General features: G+C 53.6%; 1 protein-coding gene across 5 annotated transcripts; it reads left to right on the forward strand.

Annotated features, from left to right (window-relative positions):
• On the forward strand, window positions 351-21,338 carry TNPO2 (transportin 2). Of its 5 annotated transcripts, none has more exons than XM_021083729.1 (25): window positions 351-4,188; window positions 5,502-5,613; window positions 6,216-6,291; window positions 6,374-6,523; window positions 10,086-10,192; window positions 10,277-10,410; window positions 10,501-10,582; window positions 10,657-10,779; window positions 10,886-11,004; window positions 12,298-12,358; window positions 12,439-12,604; window positions 12,814-12,966; window positions 14,625-14,850; window positions 15,052-15,223; window positions 15,708-15,794; window positions 15,873-15,980; window positions 16,071-16,229; window positions 16,908-16,995; window positions 17,182-17,280; window positions 18,072-18,167; window positions 18,496-18,571; window positions 18,726-18,825; window positions 18,905-18,979; window positions 19,091-19,225; window positions 19,309-21,338. In XM_021083729.1, exons 2-24 carry the CDS (start codon window positions 5,515-5,517, stop codon window positions 19,196-19,198), a joined length of 2,664 nt encoding a protein of 887 aa, XP_020939388.1. In that variant the 5' UTR covers window positions 351-4,188; window positions 5,502-5,514; the 3' UTR covers window positions 19,199-19,225; window positions 19,309-21,338. The 5 variants fall into 5 exon arrangements, with proteins under 5 accessions (XP_020939388.1, XP_003123364.2, XP_013846056.1 ...); XM_003123316.5 differs by having other exon boundaries at window positions 2,677-4,188; window positions 18,466-18,571; window positions 19,309-20,895; XM_013990602.2 differs by lacking the exon at window positions 351-4,188 and adding an exon at window positions 4,262-4,531 and having other exon boundaries at window positions 18,466-18,571; window positions 19,309-20,895.

Below are 23,141 nucleotides of genomic sequence, written 5' to 3' on the forward strand. Positions count from 1 at the left end.
CAGGAACTCTGGAGAAGCCATTTCGGGAGGTGACTGCAAAGAGGTCCAGACAGGATAGAGGCTTCAGGCAGAGGTCTATTTTAGCTGACATCTGATCATAGTACTGAGGGAGGTTGAAACCTGTCCCAGGTGTAGTGAACAGCCAGTGTAAAGACGGAGAGTGCCTGGCTGTGGAGCTGGCTGAGTGAAGAGCATACATGGATTTTATGCAGAACCTTGTGTGCCAAGGTGAGAATTTGGGATTTAAGTAGAAAGAAACCTTTGGGGGTTGTGATTTAAGGAGCAACATGATATGTTTTTATATCTTACCAGGATCCCTCTGGCTGAAGGGGTGTGGGCAGAACCTGGGAGATGTGGGAGGCCAGGCCATGATGGAGTAAGGGGAGGTGATGGAGTGTTGGTTGTAGAGGAACTAGGATCTGGATTCCAGTGGGGTATTCTGTCCTGCCAGCTACTTGTAGTCCTTCCTGGGAAGCTGGGTTTGGCCTTGCCCAATTGTATATAGGAGAAAATCTAAGGAGTTCCCTGGTCGCCTAGTGGTTAGGCACTCCGCATTGTACTGCGGTTGATTGGGTTACTGCTGTGGCTCAGGTTTGGCCCCTGGCCTGGGAACTTTTGGATGCTGTGGGCATGCCCCTCCCCCCAAAGGGGGGGCAATACAAATGGGCTTTCTTGTTCCACTCTCCACCTTGCAGGACATTACATTTGATATATCAGGGGACAGGGTGTCCTAAAGGAAGCCTTAGGTCCCCCAGCCATGGGCCCATCTCAGGTGTTTCCAGGCACAAATATTGAGCAGCTCAGGATTCCTGCCCATCCCACAGCCAGGTTCCCATCCCTCTTCTATCAGGGGAGCATCGTGATTTGGAGAGTCACAGTGGTCATCACGTGCCTGGAATCTGCGGAGGCAAGGGAGGAAGGCTGTAATAGCACCTGCCTAGCCTCACACTGCCAGATTCAGCCCGTGGGGTATGGGCATTCCTATGAGCACCAAGGCAGACAAAACTGTCCAAGTGGAGCTAACAATTCTGGATGGGGGGTGGGGGGGTGACAGACAAGAAACAATATAATCACATGGTTATATATTATAGGGGATATAGGAAAGGGGGACCTAGATAAGACTGGGAGAGATGGCAACTTTAAGTTGGTCAGGGATGGCCTCCCTGAGAAGGTGACATTTGTTTCAAGACCTGAAGGAGGTGGGGCAGGCAGTGAAGTTGGTCCTTGCAGGAGTGTTCCAGGCTAAAGGAATAGCAGGTGCAAATACCCTGAGCTGAAGCCATGCCTGGCTTGAAGAGTGAGCAAACAGGCTTTGGGACAGGTGACATACCCATCTCTCCCTGCTAACACACAGTAAGGCTTGTCTGGTTTATTTTCCATATTAGCTCAAAGGTCTCTCTCCAACTTTGAAGATGCCAAGCTGGCCCAGGTGTGACTTTAGCCTTGGGGATGCAATGTGGAGGGAGGGGACATAGGAAGCCAACAGAGCAACCTCTACTGCCTTCTTCAAAGCCCTGACATCCGCTGGATCTTTAAAAAGAAACATAAGTGGGAGAAGTAGGTCGCCCCTGCAGCAGTTCAGCCTCTGTTCTGGAGTGTCAGGAGGCAGGAGGAGCTGATGGAGTTCCAGCACCTCCCTTTACTGAGCTCACCTGCCCTGACCTGGGGAAAGTCTGAAGATGGAGGGGAATCAGAATCAGGTTTTGGTGAGTCACACAGCCCTGGCATCAAACTATTCTGGTGCCTATTAGCTGTGTGATTTTGGGTAAGTCATTCAGCCTTTCTGTGATTCAGGTTCTTTATCTATAAATAGGGATAAAATACTGAAACATCTCTAGAGTCAAGTTCTAAAGTAAGGGCAATGTTCATATAGTCAGTATTAACCCTGACATTTAAAACTACTGTTATTGATTGCTTCCCTAGGTGAAGCACTTGGATTGTGTTTGGGGGCTGTGTTTGAGAAATACCTTGAAACAAAGCTGTAGTGTGATGAGATGCTCAGGCAGGGAGGTTGTAAACTGAGAGATGCTTGTTTCCCATTTCAGATTCATGATTCACAGTTGGGCATACAGTCCTTAAGTTTCCTTTTTGCAGTAAGCACTTTTAGTGAATTAAAGTAAGTTTACCTTGCACAGGGCTATTGTGAGAATATCATTTGTGAACTGACCAGTGTATGCTTAAATAGGGGGAAATTTTTTTATTTTTTATTTTTTTTATTTTCGATTCAGTACTGAAATCCATTGTCTGGGGAGAGGAAGAAGACCCGTGATCATATGAGGTCGAATACTGTGGACCACACAGGCGGCTGGGGTCATATTATTCTGCCGCGACTCCTCTCTCCCCCGAAGCTTGCGCAGGGCCGCTGGAAACTTATCAAAAGTAGGGAGTGAGAATTAAATTCCCTCCTGCATCTCTAACTCCCTCCCCACCTGACCCTTATTTGAGGCAGCCCCCAGCCCTGAGCTGAAAGCTCCTCTGTTCGCACCTCTCCTGATTCTCCAGATCCGGTCTCAGCCCACGAACCTCCTTCCCCCTTCTGCTCAACACCCAACTCTCCGGGGGGGTTCCCTATCTACCAAATTCTAGTCTCAGGCGGAGTCGTAAGCTTCGCGACACGCGCAGCAGGGTGGGATTTGTAGTTCTAGGTCCTCGGGGTGCGCAGGGGAAGGCTATTGCGCATGCGCAGAAGGCGTCTTTCTGCACGTGTCTCTCCGGACAGGCCTATGTCCAGCGGAGCCGGCTGAGGTGGGATCCCAGCCTACTCCTTTAGGCATCCCGATTGTTGGAGCGGAATTTGGCGCCAGCGGACCCTTCTTAAGCCCTGGTGGTCCGAGTATTCGGCAAGAGAGGCCTTAGGTACCTATTTTTCATGAATGAATGGGGCTGGGACTGACTTTTACGAAGGCTAGTGGACTGAGAAAACGGTCCCTCTCCTCCAGTCTGGTTCTAGAATTGACCTGTGCCTCTTCCGAGGACAAAACGTCCCTCAAGGCAGGGCAGGGTTGTCGTTTAGGATTAGAACCCTAGTTGATTCTGTAAATATTGGTTTAGGGAGGGGCCGAAAACACTAAAAGGGCGGCCTTGAGCCTCGCAGAATAACAGTCACGTTTTTGAAAAACAATTTACCACAAACCTGGTAATGCTTGATTTGGATTATCTATAACTCGGCTATTTCTATACCCATTTGACATGTGGGGACGCTAAAGCTCCGAGTGGCAGACGGTCTCCCACCCTTTAGTCAGCAGGGTCCGGGGATAGGGGGCCGGAACCGGGACGCTCCAGCTCCTCCCTACTCCGCTCCGCTCTCAAGAAAAGAGGTGCCCTACTTTGTCCTCAGAAGGCGCAAGAATCACGAAAATGCCTTTCTTCATCTTCTTTCCCCTACCTAAATTTTCTGAGCTGTTCCACATCATTCAGCTTCAGGTAGAGAAGGGAGTTGGGCTTTTTGCTCTAGCATTTATTCATTTTTTAATACCCTCTTTTTTTTTTTAATCCTTTTAAAAATTGTCAAACAGTACTAGAAAATGAATAATGCAAATATGGCAGAGGCATCTTTAGAAACCCAGCTCATCTCAGGCTCTCCCTTTGTCTGGCTTTCCTTCCTTTGTCTCTGGGGTATAAAGTCCATCCCAGGCTCAGTCCCCTCAGCTCTTTCCTTGCACGGGTATACTGTACTCCTTCTAAGTACCCTCTGGATGGGGGGAGGGAGGCAGAGTTCAGTTCTTAGAGGAGGGTCACAAAGGCGCAAGTGGCTCTGAGGGATTCCCAGGTCCATCATAGACCAGAAAGTCCCTCGCACCACCAAACTCCTGGTTCCAGCAAGGAGCTCTTGTCAGGCCAGCATGAGACAAGCTGAGAAAACGAGACGGTGGGAGGACCCGCTGGCCAGAGAGGCCAAGAGAGCCGCCAACTCTTTGGTCACGTGACCCGGCCTTGCCGGGCCCCGAGTCTCTCCGGGGCCAGGCCACGTGCGATCGCTGCTTCTCCGGATTGGCTCTTGCAGACCAGTTTGAACGGCGTACGGAAGCCGTCGCGGTTCATATACGGCCGCGATTTTCTTTTTTTTTTTCTTTTTTCTTTTTTTTTTTTTTTTTTTTTTTTAATATTCCCTCTCTTTGGCTCTCTCCTTCCGCGCGAGTCTCTGGAGAAGCCGCAGCTTAAGGCCTCGCTGCTGCCGCCTGAGGCACGGTAAGTGGGCCTTACTCGAATCCCAGACAGCTCGGCCCTGGCTTGCGTCGACCCCCGCCGGGTTCCGGGCCTGCGCTGCGCGCGGCCCGGACGTCGGGGCCGCGCCTGACCGAGAAAGGCCGAGAACCCAGTTGGGCCCGATTGGCGAGGCAGCGAGAATGGGCCGGGGCGGGGGAGGGGGGTACCGAACGGGGCTTAGGGGTGGGGCCTCGGAGCCGGGCCAGGTCCCGGTGCCACGAGAATCGGGCCAGTTGGACGGGTGGGGTCGGGCTGGAGGGGCTCTGATTGGGGGAAGCATTTGGGTACTGCTTAGGGCCTGATTGGGGCACGTCTCGAGGATCGGGTGTGTGGGGGACTGTTTCGGCGGGGCTTGGTTGGGTCTGATTGGGAGAGGCCGCGTTGAAAAGTTGGGGGGGGGGCTTTTAGGCCCCTGATAGGAAGGGGCATCAGACTTCGGCCTAGAGGGTTTTGCTGGGTCTCACTGCGAGGCGTAGCTGGGATCTGTTGGGGGAAATGCACTTGAGGGTGTTCAGCCAGGTTTGATTTGGGGGAGCTACAGGCATCAGTCGGAGGAGGTTTCCGGCTTGAGGTGGTGGGGAGCTTGGTCCAACTTGATTGGGGGAAGCCGCGGTGTTGATTAGCTGGAGTTAGTGCTGGCTGGGGCGGGGAGATTGGAGCAGTGTGGCGGGAGGCTTGGCCGGACCTGATGGGGAAGAGACAGGGATCCGTACAGGGGGCTTTTGTCGCTGGATAGGCAGGCTTGGCCAGCTCTCAGTTCGGAGAAGCTTTGAGGGACCTGTCTGGGGACTGCTTCAGGTCTGATTAAGGGGAATCACTGGACAGCGTGCCGGCACCAGAGAGACCACGGGGGCTGGGGCGCTATCGTGTTCTGGGGCAGGGCCCCTGGATGGGGAGGTGGCTGGGCCCTAGCCTAGCAGCTTCGAGGGAAGGGGAAGCCTTAGGGCGCGCAGCGTGGGGCGGCGGCATGGGCCGCGGTGGGACGAAGGCCCAGCGTTGGGTGCTATGAGGATTCACCGGGTCCCACCGCCTCGCGTGGCCCGCTTCCACATACCCCCACCCGCGGTCCCGAGCCCGCGACTGCGCGGCCGTGGATGGCGCAGCTGGCGGGGACCCCACACTTGGGCGGGTGTGGATCGGCGGCCTCCGCCTGTCCGCCGAGGACGCTCCCGTCCTGCTGCCGCAGCCGCCGCCGCCACCACCACCACCACCACCTCCACCTCAGCGGAGGCTCAGCCTGGGACTCACACGGAGTCCCCGGGATCCAGCGCTGATCCAGGCCCCTACCCCCGCAGTTCGCTTTGCGCCATGGACTGGCAGCCAGACGAGCAGGGCCTGCAGCAGGTCCTGCAGCTGCTCAAAGACTCGCAGTCGCCCAACACAGCCACACAGCGCATCGTGCAGGATGTATCCTTACTTCCTTCCGGGTCTGGGGGGACCGGGTAGACATGTGCAGCTCCTGAAGCCCAGAGAGGAAGGGACTTACTCTCTAGTTCCCAGACTCTGCTCTGACAGAAGCAGGCCTTGGCAGAGAATTGAGAATTAGAATTCTTGGCTCCCACTCCTAGAGGGAATGTGGCCCTGCAGGAGAAGGGGGACACTTTTAGATGGTACCCGGCTTTCAGCTTTAGTTTGGCTGAAAAAATTTCCTTTTTTTCAGTTGGCTGTTTAAAATACTGTAAGTTAAACTTGTGAATTACTTAAACCATTAGCAAGCTTCACTTGAAAATGTGAGTTCTCTTTTCTTCAAATAGAGGTGAGGTTTGTCATCCTTCTCCTGCTCTGACCATATCTTGAGGATTGGGAAGTTCAGGCATGCCTATCCACCCCCTGTATGAATCTCATGTGCCTGAAATGCTGTGTTATTCTAGGCATGGAAGTTGACAGGTGGGGTTGGGGGTCCCAGGATCTGGCTGCCTAGTCCTTGTAGGTAGTACCAGCTACGTGGTGACAAGACAGCCTCACCTGGGGAAGGCCCCTGTCTCCTAAGTCCCTTAACAACCTAGCAGAAACTCAAACAACTGAACCAGTTTCCTGACTTCAACAACTACCTGATATTCGTCCTGACCAGACTTAAGTCAGAAGGTACGCCCTCGGTGCCCCTCCATACAAGCTGGACCCCACTTCCTGCCCTGTGGTCCCCTGAGCCTCAGCTCTCTTCCCCCAGATGAGCCAACTCGCTCTCTCAGTGGCCTCATCCTAAAGAACAATGTGAAGGCGCATTACCAGAGCTTTCCACCACCTGTGGCCGACTTCATCAAACAGGAGTGTCTCAACAACATTGGCGATGCCTCCTCGCTCATCCGTGCCACCATAGGTGAGAGGGCACAGTGGGAGTCAGCTTGTGATGATGCCCTGCGCTATGCTCTTGGCCAGGAAGCTTATTAAGGATATTGATTAACTGAATGTTCCAGCACCCTGGATGGATAGCACTGTTACTTTTGCCATTTTCCAAATGAGGAAACTGAGGCACATAGATGTTAGGGGATTTGCCTGGTAAGTAGCAGCGCTCAGAAGTGACTAGGTCAGGTCTGTGCTCCAAACCATGCCCTCCTGAAACAGCTGTTCTTATTTCTGAGGCAGTCCCTCAATGTCCAGAGTTTTGTGTTAGGTCCTGAGGATGTAGCAGATTAAAATATGAGGGCTCCCTGTGAACTCTCACCAATAATAATTTAGGTGAAACTTGCGTGAGGTCTGCATTGGAGCTGGAAGGCTGCCTGGGAAGTTATGGAAGGATGACTGAGGATTTTCAAGCAATTTTACCTTAAGCCTTTTCACTACTGATAACACCAACCCTGCCATTTGTTCCCAGCTTACTTTTTTTTTTTTTTTTTTTTTTTTTTTTGTAAATGGCCACACTTGTGGCATGTGGAGGTTCCCGGGCTAGGGATTGAGTCTGAGCCCCAGCTGTGACTTTTGCCACAGCTACACTGACCCAAGATGCTGCAGTCTGCAGTTGGATTCTTATCTTTTGTCTTTTTTTAGGACTGAACCCTCGGCATATGGAGGTTCCCAGGCTAGGGGTCCAATTGGAGCTGTAGCCACCAGCCTATACCACAGCCACAGCAACTTGGGATCCAAGCCGCATCCACGACCTACACTACAGCTCACGGCAATGCCAGTTCCTTAACCCACTGAGTGAGGCCAGATATCAAACCTTCATCCTCATGGATGCTAGTTGGGTTTGTTTGTTAACCACTGAGCCACGCTGGTATCTGCAGTTGGATTCTTAGTGCATAGCAGGAACTCTCCTAAGTTTACTGCCCCCCTTCCACTGCCAAGTTTTATTAAGTTATAATTGATGTATAACTGACGTATTCTTTTTAGATTTAAATGTAGGTCAACTTTTTTTTTTTTTTTTTTTTTTTTTTGCTTTTAGGGCTGTCCCGTGGCATATGGAAATTCCCGGGCTAGGGGTTGAACTGGAGCTTCAGCTGCCAGCCTACACCACAGCCACAGCAATGCCAGATCTGAGCCGCATCTGTGACCTACACCATAGCTCACAGCAATGCTGAATCCTTAACCTACTGAGGGAGGCCAGGGATTGAATCCGTAACCTCATGGACCCTTGTTGGGTTCCTTAGCCACTGAGCCATGAAGGGAGCTCCTAAATCTGTATCAACTTTTTTTTTTTTTGTCTTTTTGCCATTTCTTGGGCTGCTCCGGCGGCATATGGAGGTTCCCAGGCTGGGGGTCAAATAGGAGCTGTAGCTGCCAGCCTACACCAGAACCACAGCAACGTGGGATCCAAGCCACATCTGCAGCCTACACCACAGCTCACGGCAACGCCGGATCCTTAACCCACTGAGCAAGGCCAGGGATCGAACCCGCAACCTCATGGTTCCTATTTGGATTTGTTAACCACTGAGCCACGATGGGAACTCCAATCGGTCTCAACTTTTATTTATTTATTTATTTTTTTGTCTTTTTGCTATCTCTTTGGGCCGCTCCCGCGGCATATGGAGGTTCCCAGGCTAGGGGTCGAATCGGAGCTGTAGCCACTGGCCTACGCCAGAGCCACAGCAACGCTGGATCCGAGCCGCGTCTGCAACCTACACCACAGCTCACGGCAACGCTGGATCGTGTATCAACTTTTAAAAATTACTTTAGGAGTTCCCCCTGTGGTGCAACAGGATCAAGAGTGTCTCTGGAGCACTGGGATACGGGTTCAACCTCTGGCCGGGCACACTGGGTTAAGGATCTGGCATTGCCATAGCTGTGGTGTAGGTCACAACTGTGGCTCAGATCTGATCCCTGGTCCGAGAACTCCATACGCTGTAGGATGGCCCCCCAAAATAAAATAAATGCAATAAAAACAGAAAAACAGGGAGTTCCCATGTGGCACAGTGGGTCAAGGATCTGGTGTTGTCACTGCAGTGGCTTGAGTTGCTGTTGTTGTACAGGTTTGATCCCTGGCCCCACAATTTCTGCAAGTTGTGGGTGTAGCCAAAAACAAAAGAAACAAATATAGTATTAAATTTGAACTAGTTACTGGACCTACTGGAAGTGCTGAATCTTGAGGCCTGCTGTCTTTGTTCAAAGTGATCCTTAGCTCCCTCTGAGGCCAGCAGAAGGATCTGGATTTACCAAGCTCATTCTAAGTGCCAGGTTGTGCTCTTGAGTTAAATCCTTGAAGCATCCCAGTTGCCCTAGGAGGCTGGTGTTCTTTACCCACCCTGAGACATAGAGAGCTTAGGTGATGTGGCCACGGTCACACAGATGGGTGGGATGGGGACTCTACTCACAGTCTACCACTACAGGGAACATCTTTCCCAGCAGACATGTGAACCAGGGTCATCTGGCATGTTGCCTTGTGACAGCTTAACCCCTGTGAAACACTGCCACCTTTTGGCTTTAAATACCATCTCTGCACTGACATCACCCACATTCAGCTCAGCTGCCAGACTCCTCCACAGTCCTTGCCCTTCCCCTTCTGATGCCTGCCTACTGCAGTTCACACTCGGGTTTCTTTTTTTTCTGTCTTTTTTTTTTTTTCCCCAGGGCCGCACCTGTGGCACATGGAGGTTCCCAGGCCAGGGGTCTAATCAGAGCTGTAGCCATTGCCCTACGCCAGAGCCATAGCAACACCAGATCCGAGCCACGTCTGCAACCTACACCACAGCTCACATCCTTAACTCACTGAGCGAGGCTAGGGATCGAACCCGCAACCTCATGGTTCCTAGTCAGGTTCATTAACCAGTGTGCCATGATGGGAACTCCACACTTGGGTTTCTAATAAGCAGGACAAATCCTCTCTGAGGCCACTGCACCCCTATATGACCTGCCTCATCCACCTCCCAGCCCTCACCCCCACCCTTCATTCTCTTTGCTCAGCCCCACTGGCTCTTTACCCATCTTTGCATATCTCAGGCCTGCTGCTGCCCCTGACTGGGCCTTTGTACCTACCGGTCCCTCTGCCTGTGATGCTCTTTTCCCAGGGACCTGGATGGCTTCTCCCTCACCTTCTCAGGTCTTTGCCCAGTTATCAAGGTGTCACCTGGTAAGGTCTTCTCTAGCCACCCAGTTCAAATTTGTTACCCTCACCTTCAGCCCTTACAAACCATTTTCTCTGCTTTATTTCCTCCCGTAGCTCTTGGCATCTAGCCTCCCAGGTCTTTTGCTGATTTATCTTTACCTCCCAGTCTCCGTCACTAGACAGCTCCTGTGAGTAGGGATTTTGTGTTTAGTTTTGTGCTGCATCCTAGGGCTTGAAACAGAGCAGGCTCACATTAGGGCTCAAAGGACCTCAAAAAGGGTGCATAGAGCTTCTAGGGGGTAGTATACAGAAAATGTGCAGGGTGAGGGTGCAGCAGGGAGGGCCAGGATGCCAGACAGGCCTGAACCCAGCCTGAGGCAGCATCCTTTCCTGGCCGCCCCAGGCATTCTCATCACCACCATCGCTTCCAAGGGTGAGCTGCAGATGTGGCCTGAGCTGTTGCCCCAGCTGTGCAACCTACTCAACTCGGAGGATTACAACACATGTGAGGTAAGCAACAAGCCATGGCCTCTTTAAGCGGGAGCTGGGGCTGGACCAGGACCCACGCCCATTTGACAGTTCGCCTCCACTCAGGGAGCCTTTGGAGCCCTGCAGAAGATCTGCGAAGACTCATCTGAACTTCTAGACAGCGATGCCCTCAACAGGCCGCTCAACATCATGATCCCCAAGTTCCTACAGTTCTTTAAGCACTGCAGCCCCAAGATCCGGTGGGTGCGGCTCCCCATGGGCCTGCAGGGGGTCTGGAGCAGGTGGGACAGGTGGGGTTAGGGGTGACCTGCGTGCCTGCTCCCTGCCAGGTCCCATGCCATTGCCTGTGTGAATCAGTTCATAATGGACCGGGCCCAGGCACTGATGGACAACATCGACACTTTCATCGAGGTGGGCCACTGGGCTGGGGGTGAACAGGGGGAGGGCCAGGGGCCCAGCTGCAGCTGACCCAGGCTTCCCCGCAGCATTTGTTCGCCTTGGCTGTGGACGATGACCCCGAGGTGCGGAAGAACGTGTGCCGGGCGCTGGTGATGCTGCTGGAAGTGCGGATCGACAGGCTCATCCCCCACATGCACAGCATTATCCAGGTGTGCAGGTCCAGGGCCAGCCCAAGTAGGTAGTGCAGGGTGAGAGGCAGGCAAGGAGCCACCCTTAGATGGGCCAGCCCTTAGCCTTTCTCCTACCCCACCCCAGTACATGCTGCAGAGGACCCAGGACCACGATGAGAACGTGGCCCTTGAGGCCTGCGAGTTCTGGCTGACGCTGGCTGAGCAGCCCATCTGCAAGGAAGTCCTGGCCTCCCACCTGGTCCAGTGAGTGCTGCCTCTGCCCTCTGTCCCAGCCCTAGCCTCCATCCTTTGCTCTGGCTCTGCCTTCCCTTCTGGCTAGCTCCCGTGCTAGCTGCAGTCCACATCTTCCATCTCAGTTTACTTTTATGCCTTTGTATGTTGATTTTGCAAATGATAAGTATAACTTAAAATTAGGTCAAGATATGTGTGGAAAAAATGAAAAAGTCAACAGAGGCTTTAGGCATAGCTGGATCCAGGTGCTCAAAAAGATGTGAAAGGCATCTAAGTCTCAGATCTACTTCCTTGTGTCACTTTTTTCTTAGGCACAACTTTCCCTACATCATGGTAGTGTTGTGATCTACAGTGTTCCAGTTTAGAACCTCGGAGTAAAGAAATTGTCTTTTGGAGTTCTTTTGTGGTGCAGTGGGTTAAGGATCCAGCATTGTCATTGCAGTAGATCGTGTCGCTGCTGTGGCATGGGTTCAATCCCTGGATAAAAACTTCCACATGCTGTGGGCGTGGCCAAAAAAATTCTCTCTCAGTATCTCCAACAAAAGTCCTAGGGCTGATCCTCCTTAACCAACTTGGATCGCTTGTCAGTGAAGGCTCTAATCAAAATCTCTGATCCCAGAATTTCCATTGTGGCTCAGTGGGTTAAGAACCCAGTCTAGTCTTCCACGAGGATACAGGTTTGATCCCTGGCCTCACTCACTGGGTTAAGGATCTAGCATTGCTGCAAGCTGTGTCATAGGATGTAGATGTGGCTCAGATCCAGCGTGGCTCTGGCTGTGGCATAAGCTGGCGGCAGCATCTCCAATTCGACCCCTAACCTGAGAACTTCCATATGCCCCGGGTGTGGCCCTAAAAAGAAAAAAAATTTTCCAATCCTGAGGTGCCTGGGCTCCAGCTGAGAGGGTGGGCTGCCCTGCCTGTTTGCTTCTCTATCCGGGCCCCAACCCAGAGAAGTATCTGGTGATGGGGCCACATGTCCTTGTGTTATGGCATGCTAGGGGTCAGGCACTATTCCAACCTCGCTGTATTCAGGAGTCTGGAAATCACTGAGTGGCCCACGGGTCTGGGTCAAGAGTCTTCCTTTGGAGGTAGGAGCAGTATCAGCTCTGACCCAGTCACAGTGGCTGAGACTCCGTTGGCATAGCACCCACTGAGGGCAATGAATAGATGCAGGACAAGCAGAGTTAGCATGATCAGTCTGCTCCTGGCCCCCTGACCTCCTGCCCACACCTTTGCTTCTCTCTTCCCCAGGCTGAGTCCCTCTGGGGTCCCTGCCTCCAGATTAACCGCTTTCTCTCCCAACAGGTTGATCCCCATCCTGGTAAATGGGATGAAGTACTCGGAAATCGACATCATCCTGCTCAAGGTTCGTTAGGGCTGACCAGCAGGCTGGGGGGCTGGGGTTGGAGACCTCTGTGGCACCTAGCGATCTGCCTGGCTCTGCAGGGGGACGTGGAGGAGGATGAAGCAGTCCCCGACAGCGAGCAGGACATCAAGCCACGTTTCCACAAGTCACGCACAGTGACACTGCCCCATGAGGCTGAGAGGCCTGATGGCTCTGAGGACGCAGAGGATGACGATGATGACGATGCTCTGTCCGACTGGAATCTGAGTGAGTGGCCTGGCCTGGGGTGAGAAGGGGGAGGTAGAGGCCAGCCAGCCCTGGGGTCTCTCTCAGGAGGTGACTAGAAACTAAGGCAGAGCTAATCATGAAGATTGTAATCATTGATCTCTGATCCCAGGGGGTATAAAGAGGAGGGCTGGTGGCCTGCCCTATGTGCCTGCCTTGGCCTGTCCCCCCAATTTCCCCTCCTGCCTCAGGGAAGTGCTCAGCAGCTGCGCTGGACGTTCTGGCCAACGTCTTCCGGGAGGAACTGCTGCCCCACCTGCTGCCCCTGCTCAAGGGTCTCCTCTTCCATCCCGAGTGGGTGGTCAAGGAGTCAGGCATCCTGGTGCTGGGTGCCATTGCCGAGGGTAAGTGACCTGCCAGCCTGGCTGAGCCCAACCTCTCATCCTTGAGGTGGTGTGAGAGAGGGGGCCCAGCCCAGGCAGGGCTTTGGGGGTGGGGGTGTGCCATTCCCACACACTCTCCAGAGGCCTGCACACCCCACCCCAGACAGCTCTTGGATTTGAGTCTTCCCCTCAGCTCGTGGGCCTGAAAGGGACCCTCAAAATGCAAGCCTTCTCCTTACTTCTCATGGACAGGCATTTCTGTGGGGTCATGAGCATAATTACAGTGACAACAATAGGAATTAGAGCTTGTACATAGCAGGCAGCCTCGTCCTGTGGGCTCCCCACCACCTGAGGTGGTGGGTTGTTTAGACAGGGAAACTAAGGTGCAGAGAGAATTGTGCCACTTCCCTGAAGCTGGGCCTCAGACCTGCTCTGGCTGTGAGGCTGGCCTGCAGAAGTGTGCCGGGGTGGTGTTTCCTTAAACTTCACATGCTGTATGGGCATGGCTTTTGGGCTCCCTTTGTCCTGATGGGGTGTATGGCATTAATTTACCAGAGGGCTTTGCAGATCTGTTATAGGTGGCACATGTGGCCACCTCAGCATCCAGCCTTGACAAACAGATGGGGCTGCAGGATCCCTCACCCTGGAGAGCTTTTGAAAATTTTCCAAGGAAATGCTTCTTCATATGAAATGTGATGTATCTCATGTTCACAAGGCACTGGCATATGAAAGTTCCCAGGCTTGGGGTCGAATCAGAGTTATAGCTGCCAGCCTATGCCATAGCTCATGGCAACGCCAAATCCTTAACCCACTGAGTGGGGCCAGGGATTGAACCTGCATCCTCATGGATACTAGTCGGGTTTGTTACCACTGAGCCACAACGGGAACTCCGTGTGTATGTTAATAGACTATGTGAGGTGTTCTACATTTTAATGGGGAAAGAGCTCAAGGAATTGACCCTAAGCTGGTAAAAATAGAACTCAGGGCTTGGATTTTGGGGGTGTGCTGTTATCTGTGTACCATAGAGGAAGAAAGACATATTTAAAGCTTTTTAGAAAGAGAAAATGAAAAGTAGAAAAAGGAAAATCACAAACATCCAAGAAAGTTTTCAAAAGAAAGGTACCTTCTATCTGTCTGGGTTGCTGCTGCCCATAAAGCTCAGGTCACTGTGCAGCCTCTGCCATCTATGAATAAATAGTAACCAGATAAAAACAGTACAAGCCCTGGCATGGAGTGGAGCTGAGGGAGAAGAAAGCCTTGCCCTGATGCTGTGTCCCATCCCCCACCCCCACCCCTGATCTGTGACTCTGAGGCAGTTTTTTTTTTTTTTTTTTTTATGGCTGCACCTGCAGCATGTGGAAGTTCCCAGGCTAGGGGTTGAATTAGAGCTGCAGCTGCCAGCCTAAGCCACAGCCACAACACCACCAGATCTGAACCACTTCTGTGACCTACACCGCAGCTCGTGGCAATGCCAGATCCTTAGGGATTTAACCCTCATCCTCATGGATACTAGTTGGGTTTGTTACTGCTGAGCCACAATGGCACCTCCTGAGCTAGTTATTTAACCTCCAAGCCTCAGTTTCCCCTTCTGTCAGGTGGGGCTGATCCTCTCTCCCCAGAAGGGTGGATGTGGACTGGTCACTCGGGCTCAGCCTTTCCTCTCTGCCTGCTTCTTGCAGGCTGCATGCAGGGCATGGTGCCCTACCTGCCAGAGCTGATCCCACACCTCATCCAGTGCCTGTCGGACAAGAAGGCCCTGGTCCGCTCCATCGCCTGCTGGACACTGAGCCGCTATGCCCACTGGGTGGTCAGCCAGCCTCCCGACATGCATCTCAAGCCTCTGATGACAGAGCTGCTCAAGCGTATCCTGGACGGCAACAAGAGGGTGCAGGAGGCGGCCTGCAGGTGACCCTCAACCCTGGCCCCACAGCCCTCACCTCCCCTGGCCCCTCCGGCTGCCCTCTGGGAAGTGATGATACTCATGACCCCTGACATTGAGCTGATTTCTCAGTATTCGTACTGGCTGATCCTGAGTGCGCCTTCCGTGACCCTATTCGGGGCCTAGCCCTGCCTGTGGCTGCCCACTAACCCCCTCCCCGCCTCCAGCGCCTTCGCCACCCTGGAGGAGGAGGCCTGCACGGAGCTGGTGCCTTACCTCAGCTACATCCTGGACACCCTCGTTTTTGCCTTTGGCAAGTACCAGCACAAGAACCTGCTCATCCTCTATGATGCCATCGGCACCCTGGCCGACTCTGTGGGCCACCACCTCAACCAACCGGTGAGACCCTACAGCGGCTCCCTCCTCCTGACCCCCATGCCCCTTGGCACCTGGTGACCTGGCGGCGACCCATGTCGCACGCCAGGAACGTGGCCATGACCTCGACAGGCAGACAGACAGACCTGGCCCCTGCCCTCGCCCTGCTCCCAGTCTAGTGGGGGAGACAGACAGTTATGAGACAGCGTGGTAAGTGCTGTGCCGGCGGAGCTCAGGGGCCTGTGGGAAGGGAAGCAAGAGGCACTGACTCAGGCTCCGCTGGGGCAGGGGATTGGTGGGGGTTATGCTCGTGATGGGCGAGAAGGGAGTGAACCAGAAGGGCCTGGAGGTCTGGCTGCATGGTGAGGCCTTGCAGGACCCCACGAGCCAAAGCAAGGAGCCTAGACCTATCACTCAGTTGATGGGTACCTCAGAGTCACAGGGAGCCCTGCTGGTTCCCAGTCCACTGCCCACACCCAGGGAGCCCCAACTTCTGCTCCCTCTCCAGGAATATATCCAGAAGCTGATGCCTCCACTGATCCAGAAGTGGAATGAGCTCAAGGACGAAGACAAGGACCTCTTCCCTCTGCTAGAGGTGGGTGAACTCCAGGCCCTCTCCCATGGCCCTGTCCCACTGGCCTGAGTTCACCTTTCCTGCCCTCCTCCCTGCCAGTGCCTGTCATCAGTGGCCACCGCCCTGCAGAGTGGCTTCCTGCCCTATTGTGAGCCTGTGTACCAACGCTGCGTTACCCTGGTGCAGAAGACACTGGCCCAGGCCATGGTGAGCATCCTGCCACCACCCCACCTCCCGCTGCTGCCCCAGCCTGGGGCCACCTCCCTCACCCATCCCCCTGCCACCTTCTATGCCTAGATGTACACCCAGCACCCTGAGCAGTACGAGGCACCTGACAAGGACTTCATGATCGTAGCACTGGACCTACTCAGCGGCCTGGCTGAGGGCCTGGGTGGGCACGTGGAGCAGCTGGTAGCCCGCAGCAACATCATGACACTGCTTTTTCAGTGCATGCAGGTGGGTGGACGCCTTGTCTCCCAACAGCCTTTGTGGGCTGCTTGGGCAGCAGACTCAGGGCCTTGGTTATGTCCCAAGGACATCAGGGAGAACAGACTCGTTAAGAAAAAAAAACTTATAATTATTTTTGAAAGTGATTCAGAGAAACATGAGTGGAAAAAAAAGACATGAGTAAAATCTCATTGAAAAACAAACAATGGGGAGTTCCTGCTATGGCACAGTGGGTTAAGGATCCAGTTTTGCTTTAGCTGCAGCTTTGATTTGATCCCTGGCCTGAGAACTTCCATATTCTGCATGAGGGTACAGCCAGAAAAGGAAAGAAAGAAAGGAAAAGAAAAGGCAAACAACGTAGAAAAAATTTGAAGTAGAAAAATAAGAAATGTGAAAGCACAAGCCCCTCTAAAATCACTTCTGACCCATCCTCTAGTGCACTAGGATGCGCAGCAGTTCCAGGCCCCCCCCCCCCCCCCCCCGCCCGTAGTGGTACCCTGAGCAAAGCACTCTCATCCATATGCCTCCCGAGTCCCAGGTGTATAGATGGGGCCTGCAGCCATGGTGCTGGCAAGTGGCAGGGTCGAGACATGCTCCCTTAACTGCCCTGTATCAAGGGGTTAGTTGGGACTCTGGCTGGGTGTGGGGAGGGGATTCCTGCCATGCTGACCCTCCTCGGACCCCCAGGACTCGATGCCTGAGGTCCGGCAGAGCTCCTTCGCCCTCCTGGGAGACCTCACCAAAGCCTGCTTCATCCACGTCAAGCCCTGTATCGGTATGACACCCATTTCATCCTTACCCCACAACCCCAGCCCTGGCCTCAAATGATGGAGAGATGACCTGGGAGGACCATGACCGAACTGGGATGTATTCGTACTGTCTGATGAGGCCTGCCCCGCTGGTTCCAAGAGCTTACCCTGCCTGGCCCTCCTGCCCCAGTGCCCCCTTTTCTCCCCACCAGCCGAGTTTATGCCCATCTTGGGCACCAACTTGAACCCTGAGTTCATCTCTGTCTGCAACAATGCCACCTGGGCCATTGGTGAGATCTGCATGCAGATGGGTAAGTACCCCACAGGTAGGCAGGCCCTATCTCTCCCCATTGGCTTGTTCCCAGCCAGGGGGCAGGGGCCAGGCTCTCTCTGACAGGTTCCCTCTAGAGCCCTTGTGCTCCATGCAGGAGGTTCTAATTGGCCAGGGACAAGAGGACCCCTCTGAGTGTTTTCCATCGGAGGTGGAGGCAAATTTCTGAAAGGCCATCTGTAATTGTCTTCTCCAAAGAGGTGGGACAGGAGACCTGTACTTATTGGACTGTTTGCCACCTCCCTACCCTCCAAGCTAAAAGGCCCACTGAGGGAGTTCCTGCTTTGGAACAACAGGATCGGCTGTGTCTTGGGAGTGCTGGGGCACAGGTTCCATCCTGGCCCAGCACAGTGGGTTAAGGATCTGGCATTGCTGCAGCTGTGGCTTAGGTTGTGACTGTGGCTCGGATATGATCCCAGGCCCAGAATTCCATATGCTGCGGGGTGGCCAAAAAAGAAAAGACAAAACAAAACAAAACAAAAACAAAGGTCCACCAGGGTTAGTTTGGGGACTCTGACCTCTTCCCTGCTCCCTACCTACCCTCCCCGCCCAGGGAGGTGGGTGGTGTGGTCTCACCCTGGTGTCAAGCAGTGACTCCAGGGAAGTTTCTGGTGTTTGGAGGGTGTGGGTCCGTTTCTGACTGGTCACGAATCCTGGACTACAAATCAGCCAGGGAGGGTTTTATTTCCTCATTGGCTGGCCAGTATCTGGATGTAACTGGGGTCAGTGTGGGGTGTGGGCAGTGTGGGCTCTGACTGGCCTATCCTCCAGGGGCAGAGATGCAGCCCTATGTGCAGATGGTCCTCAACAACCTGGTGGAGATCATTAACCGGCCCAACACGCCCAAGACGCTGCTGGAAAACACAGGTGGGCGCCAGGCCTGGGCCATTGCCACCCCTTTGCTGGCCTCCCAGAGGTGGGGTTCTGGCTGGGAGGGTAGTTGACAAGAGGCCTTAGGAAGGAGCCAGGGAGGGTGACTGGAAAGACCTGGAATGGAGCTGTGGGAGGAGCCCTAAGAAAGATGCTGGCCTTGGGGGAGAACTGGTTGAGACCAAAGTGGGGCGAGGAGGAGACTCTGACAGAACCTGGCTTGGGGGCCCGTGGGGCAGGGGCTGGTGCCTTGTGCCAGAGGCCCCGCCACGTACTGGGCCGCTCGGGGTTGCAGGTCGCCTGACGAGTCCCTCTGCCATTCCAGCCATCACCATCGGCCGCCTGGGCTACGTGTGCCCACAGGAGGTGGCACCCATGCTGCAGCAGTTCATCCGGCCTTGGTGTGTGCCCACCCCTAGATGCCTGTCTCCGCCCCACCATGCCCCGGTCTCCTGCTTCGCCCCCGCCCCCCACAAAGATACATGTCCCACCCCAGCCCACCACCCACTGACGTCCTGCCCCCTGGCTGATTCCTCCTGCTCACCATCCTCACAGGTGCACATCCCTCAGGAACATCAGGGACAACGAGGAGAAGGACTCAGCCTTCCGAGGCATCTGCATGATGATAGGCGTCAACCCCGGGGGCGTTGTGCAGGTTGGGGCAGCTGGGCTCTGAGGGAAGGCACTGGGGCTGGGCTTGGACGGCCCCTCACATGGGACCTGTCACGTTTCAGGACTTTATTTTCTTCTGCGACGCTGTAGCCTCCTGGGTGAGCCCGAAGGATGACCTTCGGGACATGTTTTATAAGGTGAGGCTCCCGGCTTGGTCCTGACCTAGTCTCGGGAGGCGGCAGGGTGGGGCGAGTCCGAGTTCACCCTGCTCTGCTCTGGGGCGCCCTTCACCCCCTCCCTCGCTGCAGATCCTCCACGGCTTCAAAGACCAAGTTGGGGAGGAGAACTGGCAGCAGTTCTCAGAGCAGTTTCCGCCGCTGCTTAAGGAGAGGCTAGCTGCCTTCTATGGGGTCTAGACGAGCATCGAGCATCGAGACTGCCAGGTGAGGCAGCCCAGCGCAGAGGGGGCTGGCTCTGTGGTGGGAGCCAAGGGGTCGCAGGCCCTGACCCCCTCCTCTCCTCACAGGTTTCTGTCTGCGTCGTCGCCAGAGGGGTTGCCGGGGAGCGCACTGCGTCCAGAAGTTGCTGTGCCCTGGTCGAGGGGGGTTAGGGAGGAGTGAGTGGGACCTAAATCCAGACGCCTTCCCCGTCTATCTACCTGCCGCGGCCGGCCCATAGGCCGGTCAGCGGGTGGGCAGGTGGGTGGGGCCTCCACGCTCATCCTATAAATGGGAGGGGGGTGGGACTTCTTGGCAGCAGGGCCCCTTGCTCTAATTGGGGTCACCTCAGGCAGCCTTCTTGGATATGCCTTGTGGGAGGGAAGAATCAACACGGCCGACCAAATCCGGCTTAGGATGAGGCAAGGGAAAAAGCAGGCGGGGAGGGGGTCCTTGTAGAGACACGTAATCTCACACGTACACACGTGGCTACACGCATGTGCGGGCGCTGCAGCCAGCCAGGCTGGGCCAGCCGCCCCACCATTTCCCCGACTGCATGGAGACAGTAGAATTAGTGAACCCCTCAGTTAACTCGTAAGGCCTTCCGTGTAACCTGCATCTAGAGTTTAAGAAGCTTCTGCTGTTTTGCCGGAATTGGCGGTGATTGGGGAGGGCTGGGTGGGTTCGGGACCTTCGCTGGGACCCTGGGGCCGGGGGAAGAGGACGGCCACCTTGGGGCTGTCCAGTCAGCACGTGCACGCTTTGGACCTGTTCTGCACACTTCTTGCCAGCTCTGTGGCAGCCTCAGCCAGTGTGTCCCCCTCCTTTACCTTCCCAGCCGGAAGAGTGGGGACCACAGAAGTGGCCGGGGCTGGCCAGAGGTCACTCTTTCTTCCTCCCCTGTGCTCCAGCAACTTTCGAAGATACTGGGCTGGGACATTTTTCCCCCTGAAAAGAGCCGGGGGCAGCCAGAGCTGCTGACACCCACCTCCTCCATGAGCAAGTCTGTTTCTCTGCTTCTGAGAACCCTCTTCCAGGCCTAAGTTTCAACACAAGGGCCAGGGCTGGGGCATTTAATTGGTGGTGACAGAGAACAAAGGCTTTTGCTTTGCTAGCAAGAAGAAAACTGAAGGCTAAGGGTGGTGTACCCCCTGACCCCCCTCTGGGACTTCCTGGTCATCACAGCTCCCAGGAGGTCTCAAGACCCTACCAGACTGGGGTAGTGATTCTAGGGAAACTTCTCAGATTGGTTGGGGATGTGGTCACAGTGGGAGAGGCTCCCCTACAAAGGGAGGGATGTGTTTACTTCCCAGTTGGCCTCAGAACTGAAACCAGGCCCTGCAGTCCCCTTAATGTGTTTTCCTTTTTCTCTTCCCTGCTTTCTACTTATTTCGGGAACTCTTTTGCGGTTTGGGGGAGGGGAGTTGACTGGATACCTGCATCCTGGGGCCTTCTCCATCCATCCTTTAGGAGCCCTGGACCACACCCCCATCATAGCCCTGTGTCTTCTGTCAGACAGGGTCAGGCCCTGCCTCTATGCCCAGGGGCACTTGGTGCACATTCCATAAACTCAGCTGGTTCTCCCACTGTGAAACTCCAGCAGGTCTCTGGAAGCCATTTGTAAAAAAGAAAAGAAAAAGAAAAAAAAAATTAAACACCATTTAATTTTCTGGTAATTCCAGTTCTTTGGAGCATCCTCTGCTGGGTCTTGGGGGTGTGTAGATTGGCTGTCTGGTGGGATTGGTAACCCCTTCTCCACCCAGGATGGGGGGATCCAGCCACCTTCAGGGAAGGGGAGCCTGGTTCTAGTTATCTTTTTTCTTTCTTTCTTTTTTTTAATTAAGAAAACTATTTAATTTTTTTAACTTATTTTTGGTTGATTTTTGCACAACGAAGTTTCAGCTTCTCAACCTTTTCCCCTGCCCAGGGCTTCAGACCCTGACTGGCCTCAACCTTCAGTCCCTTTTTCCCCTATCCCTCTTTCCCCCTCATCCTCTTCCTCCTGTGGGCTCCAGGGTCTGTCCATTTGTTACCGTGCTGTGCTGGGGATTAGCGCCAAGGTGGCGTGAGATTCCACTTGTGTAGAACTTTGTTGAGTAAAGATCAGTTTCTTGTGAAACCTTGGTCTCCATCTGGCGTCTTGTGTCCTGGGCTTTGGCAATAGAGAAGAAAGGTGGAGGAGTTCCTGTTGTGGCTCGGTGGTAGCAAACCTAGCTGGTATCTATGAGTATAAGGGTTCAATCCTTGGCCTCGCTCAGTGGGTTAATTATCTGGTGTTGCCGTGAGCTTTGTGTAGTTCCCAGATGTGGCTTGGATGTTGTGCTGCTATGGCTGTGACGTAGGCCAGCAGCTGTAGCTCCAGTTCAGCCCCTAGCCTGGGAACTTCCGTATGCTACAGGTGCCCTAAAAAGTTAAAAAAAAAAAAAAAAAGAAGAAGAAGAAGAAGAAAGGTGGAGGGGGGCCTGGGAAGCTTTAGAAATGGGGATGCACAGGAATCAGGTCAGGAAGGAATTAGGGGAGTGGGGAAGTAAATAAAATTAAATGTGTTAACATACAGGTGCAGTACAGTCTGTGGGAAATAATTACAGCTCACTAGATCCTGAGCTCACTAAAGGGAAGCTGTTAGTATCACAGCCCAAGTTCAAGATCCGCATCTGCTAAAGATTAAACTGGTAAGGGGGCAAAGCCTTGTAGCACTCATCTTTGGCTGACTTCACAACTCTGGTTTGCTGGGCAGGTTAGACATTTTTGGAGACAAGTTTTTTGTTTTGTTTTGTTTTGCTTTGCTTTTTAGGGCCACACTTGTGGCATATGGAGGTTCCCAGGCTAGGGGTCCAATAGGAGCTACAGCTGCTGGCATATACCACAGCCACAGCAATGGTTAGACTTTTTGTAGAGGGCTCAACCCAGCACCAAGTCTGTGGGACATATGTAAATAGGGACAATGAAAGGCAAATGAAAAATTGCTCCTCTGGGAACACATGCCTCAACAAAATCTTGTTGCAACCTCAGGACAGCCCAAGGAGCACCTGCATCAGCTGGGGAAAATTTATTGCTGACACACAACCAGCATTTGTTCAACTGAGTGTGTGCATTTTTATTTATTTGTCTTTTGTTTTCTTAGGGCTGCACCCACGGCATATGAAAGTCTCAGGCTTAGGAGTTTAATCAGAGCTGCAGCCACCGGCCTGTGCCACAGCCACAGCAACTCGGGATCTGAGCCACGTCTGTGACCTGCACCACAGCTCATGGCAACGCCAGATCCTTAACTCACTGAGCAAAGCCAGGGATTGAACCCACGTCCTCATGGATGCTAGTTGGGTTTGCCAACCGCTGAGCTACGATGGGAACTCCCATTGTGTGCATTTTTAGTGAGAAGAACTAAAGCAAAACTGAAAGTGATGTGTTCTGTAAAGAAAAAAATGCAGTGAGGAGGGGAGAAAGAATGTTATGGAAAATGGTCGCAGTGTTTAACAGTAGGATACTTTAGAAAGGTGACTTGAGGAGTTCCCTTTGTAGCTCAGCAGAAACGAATCTGACTAGTATCCATGAGGACACAGGTTCCATCCCTGACCTTGCTCAGTGGGTTAAGGATCCAGCGTTTCCTTGAGCTGTGGTGTAGGCTGCAGACACGCAGCTCCCATCTCACATGGCTGTGGCATAGGCCAGTGGCTATAGCTCTGATTCGACCCCTAGCCTGGGAACCTCCACATGCTGCGGGTGTGGCTCTAAAAAGACGGGGTGGGAGGAGTGATTTGAGCAAGGATCTTCATGGATATGAGAAGTCAGGCGCGGCAACAGCTAGTGCTGCTTGAGAATAACACTGGAGCAAAAGGGGCTGCCGGGAAATGAGGTGCTTTTTAAAATAGGATGATAATTCAGCGTTAACTTTCATAGAGTTACATGCAGTCTAACTGCATGT

This window comes from Sus scrofa, chromosome 2 (genome assembly GCF_000003025.6).
Source record: "Sus scrofa isolate TJ Tabasco breed Duroc chromosome 2, Sscrofa11.1, whole genome shotgun sequence".
Classification (NCBI taxonomy): domain Eukaryota; kingdom Metazoa; phylum Chordata; class Mammalia; order Artiodactyla; family Suidae; genus Sus; species Sus scrofa.

Coding starts and splice junctions, on each gene's coding strand:
- TNPO2 (XM_013990598.2), top strand. CDS start 5,212: ATGAGGATTCACCGGGTCCCACCGCCTCGCGTGGCCCGCTTCCACATA. Junction 5,614..6,215: donor CACAGCGCATCGTGCAGGAT/GTATCCTTACTT, acceptor ACAACCTAGCAG/AAACTCAAACAACTGAACCA. Junction 6,524..10,085: donor GCTCATCCGTGCCACCATAG/GTGAGAGGGCAC, acceptor TGGCCGCCCCAG/GCATTCTCATCACCACCATC.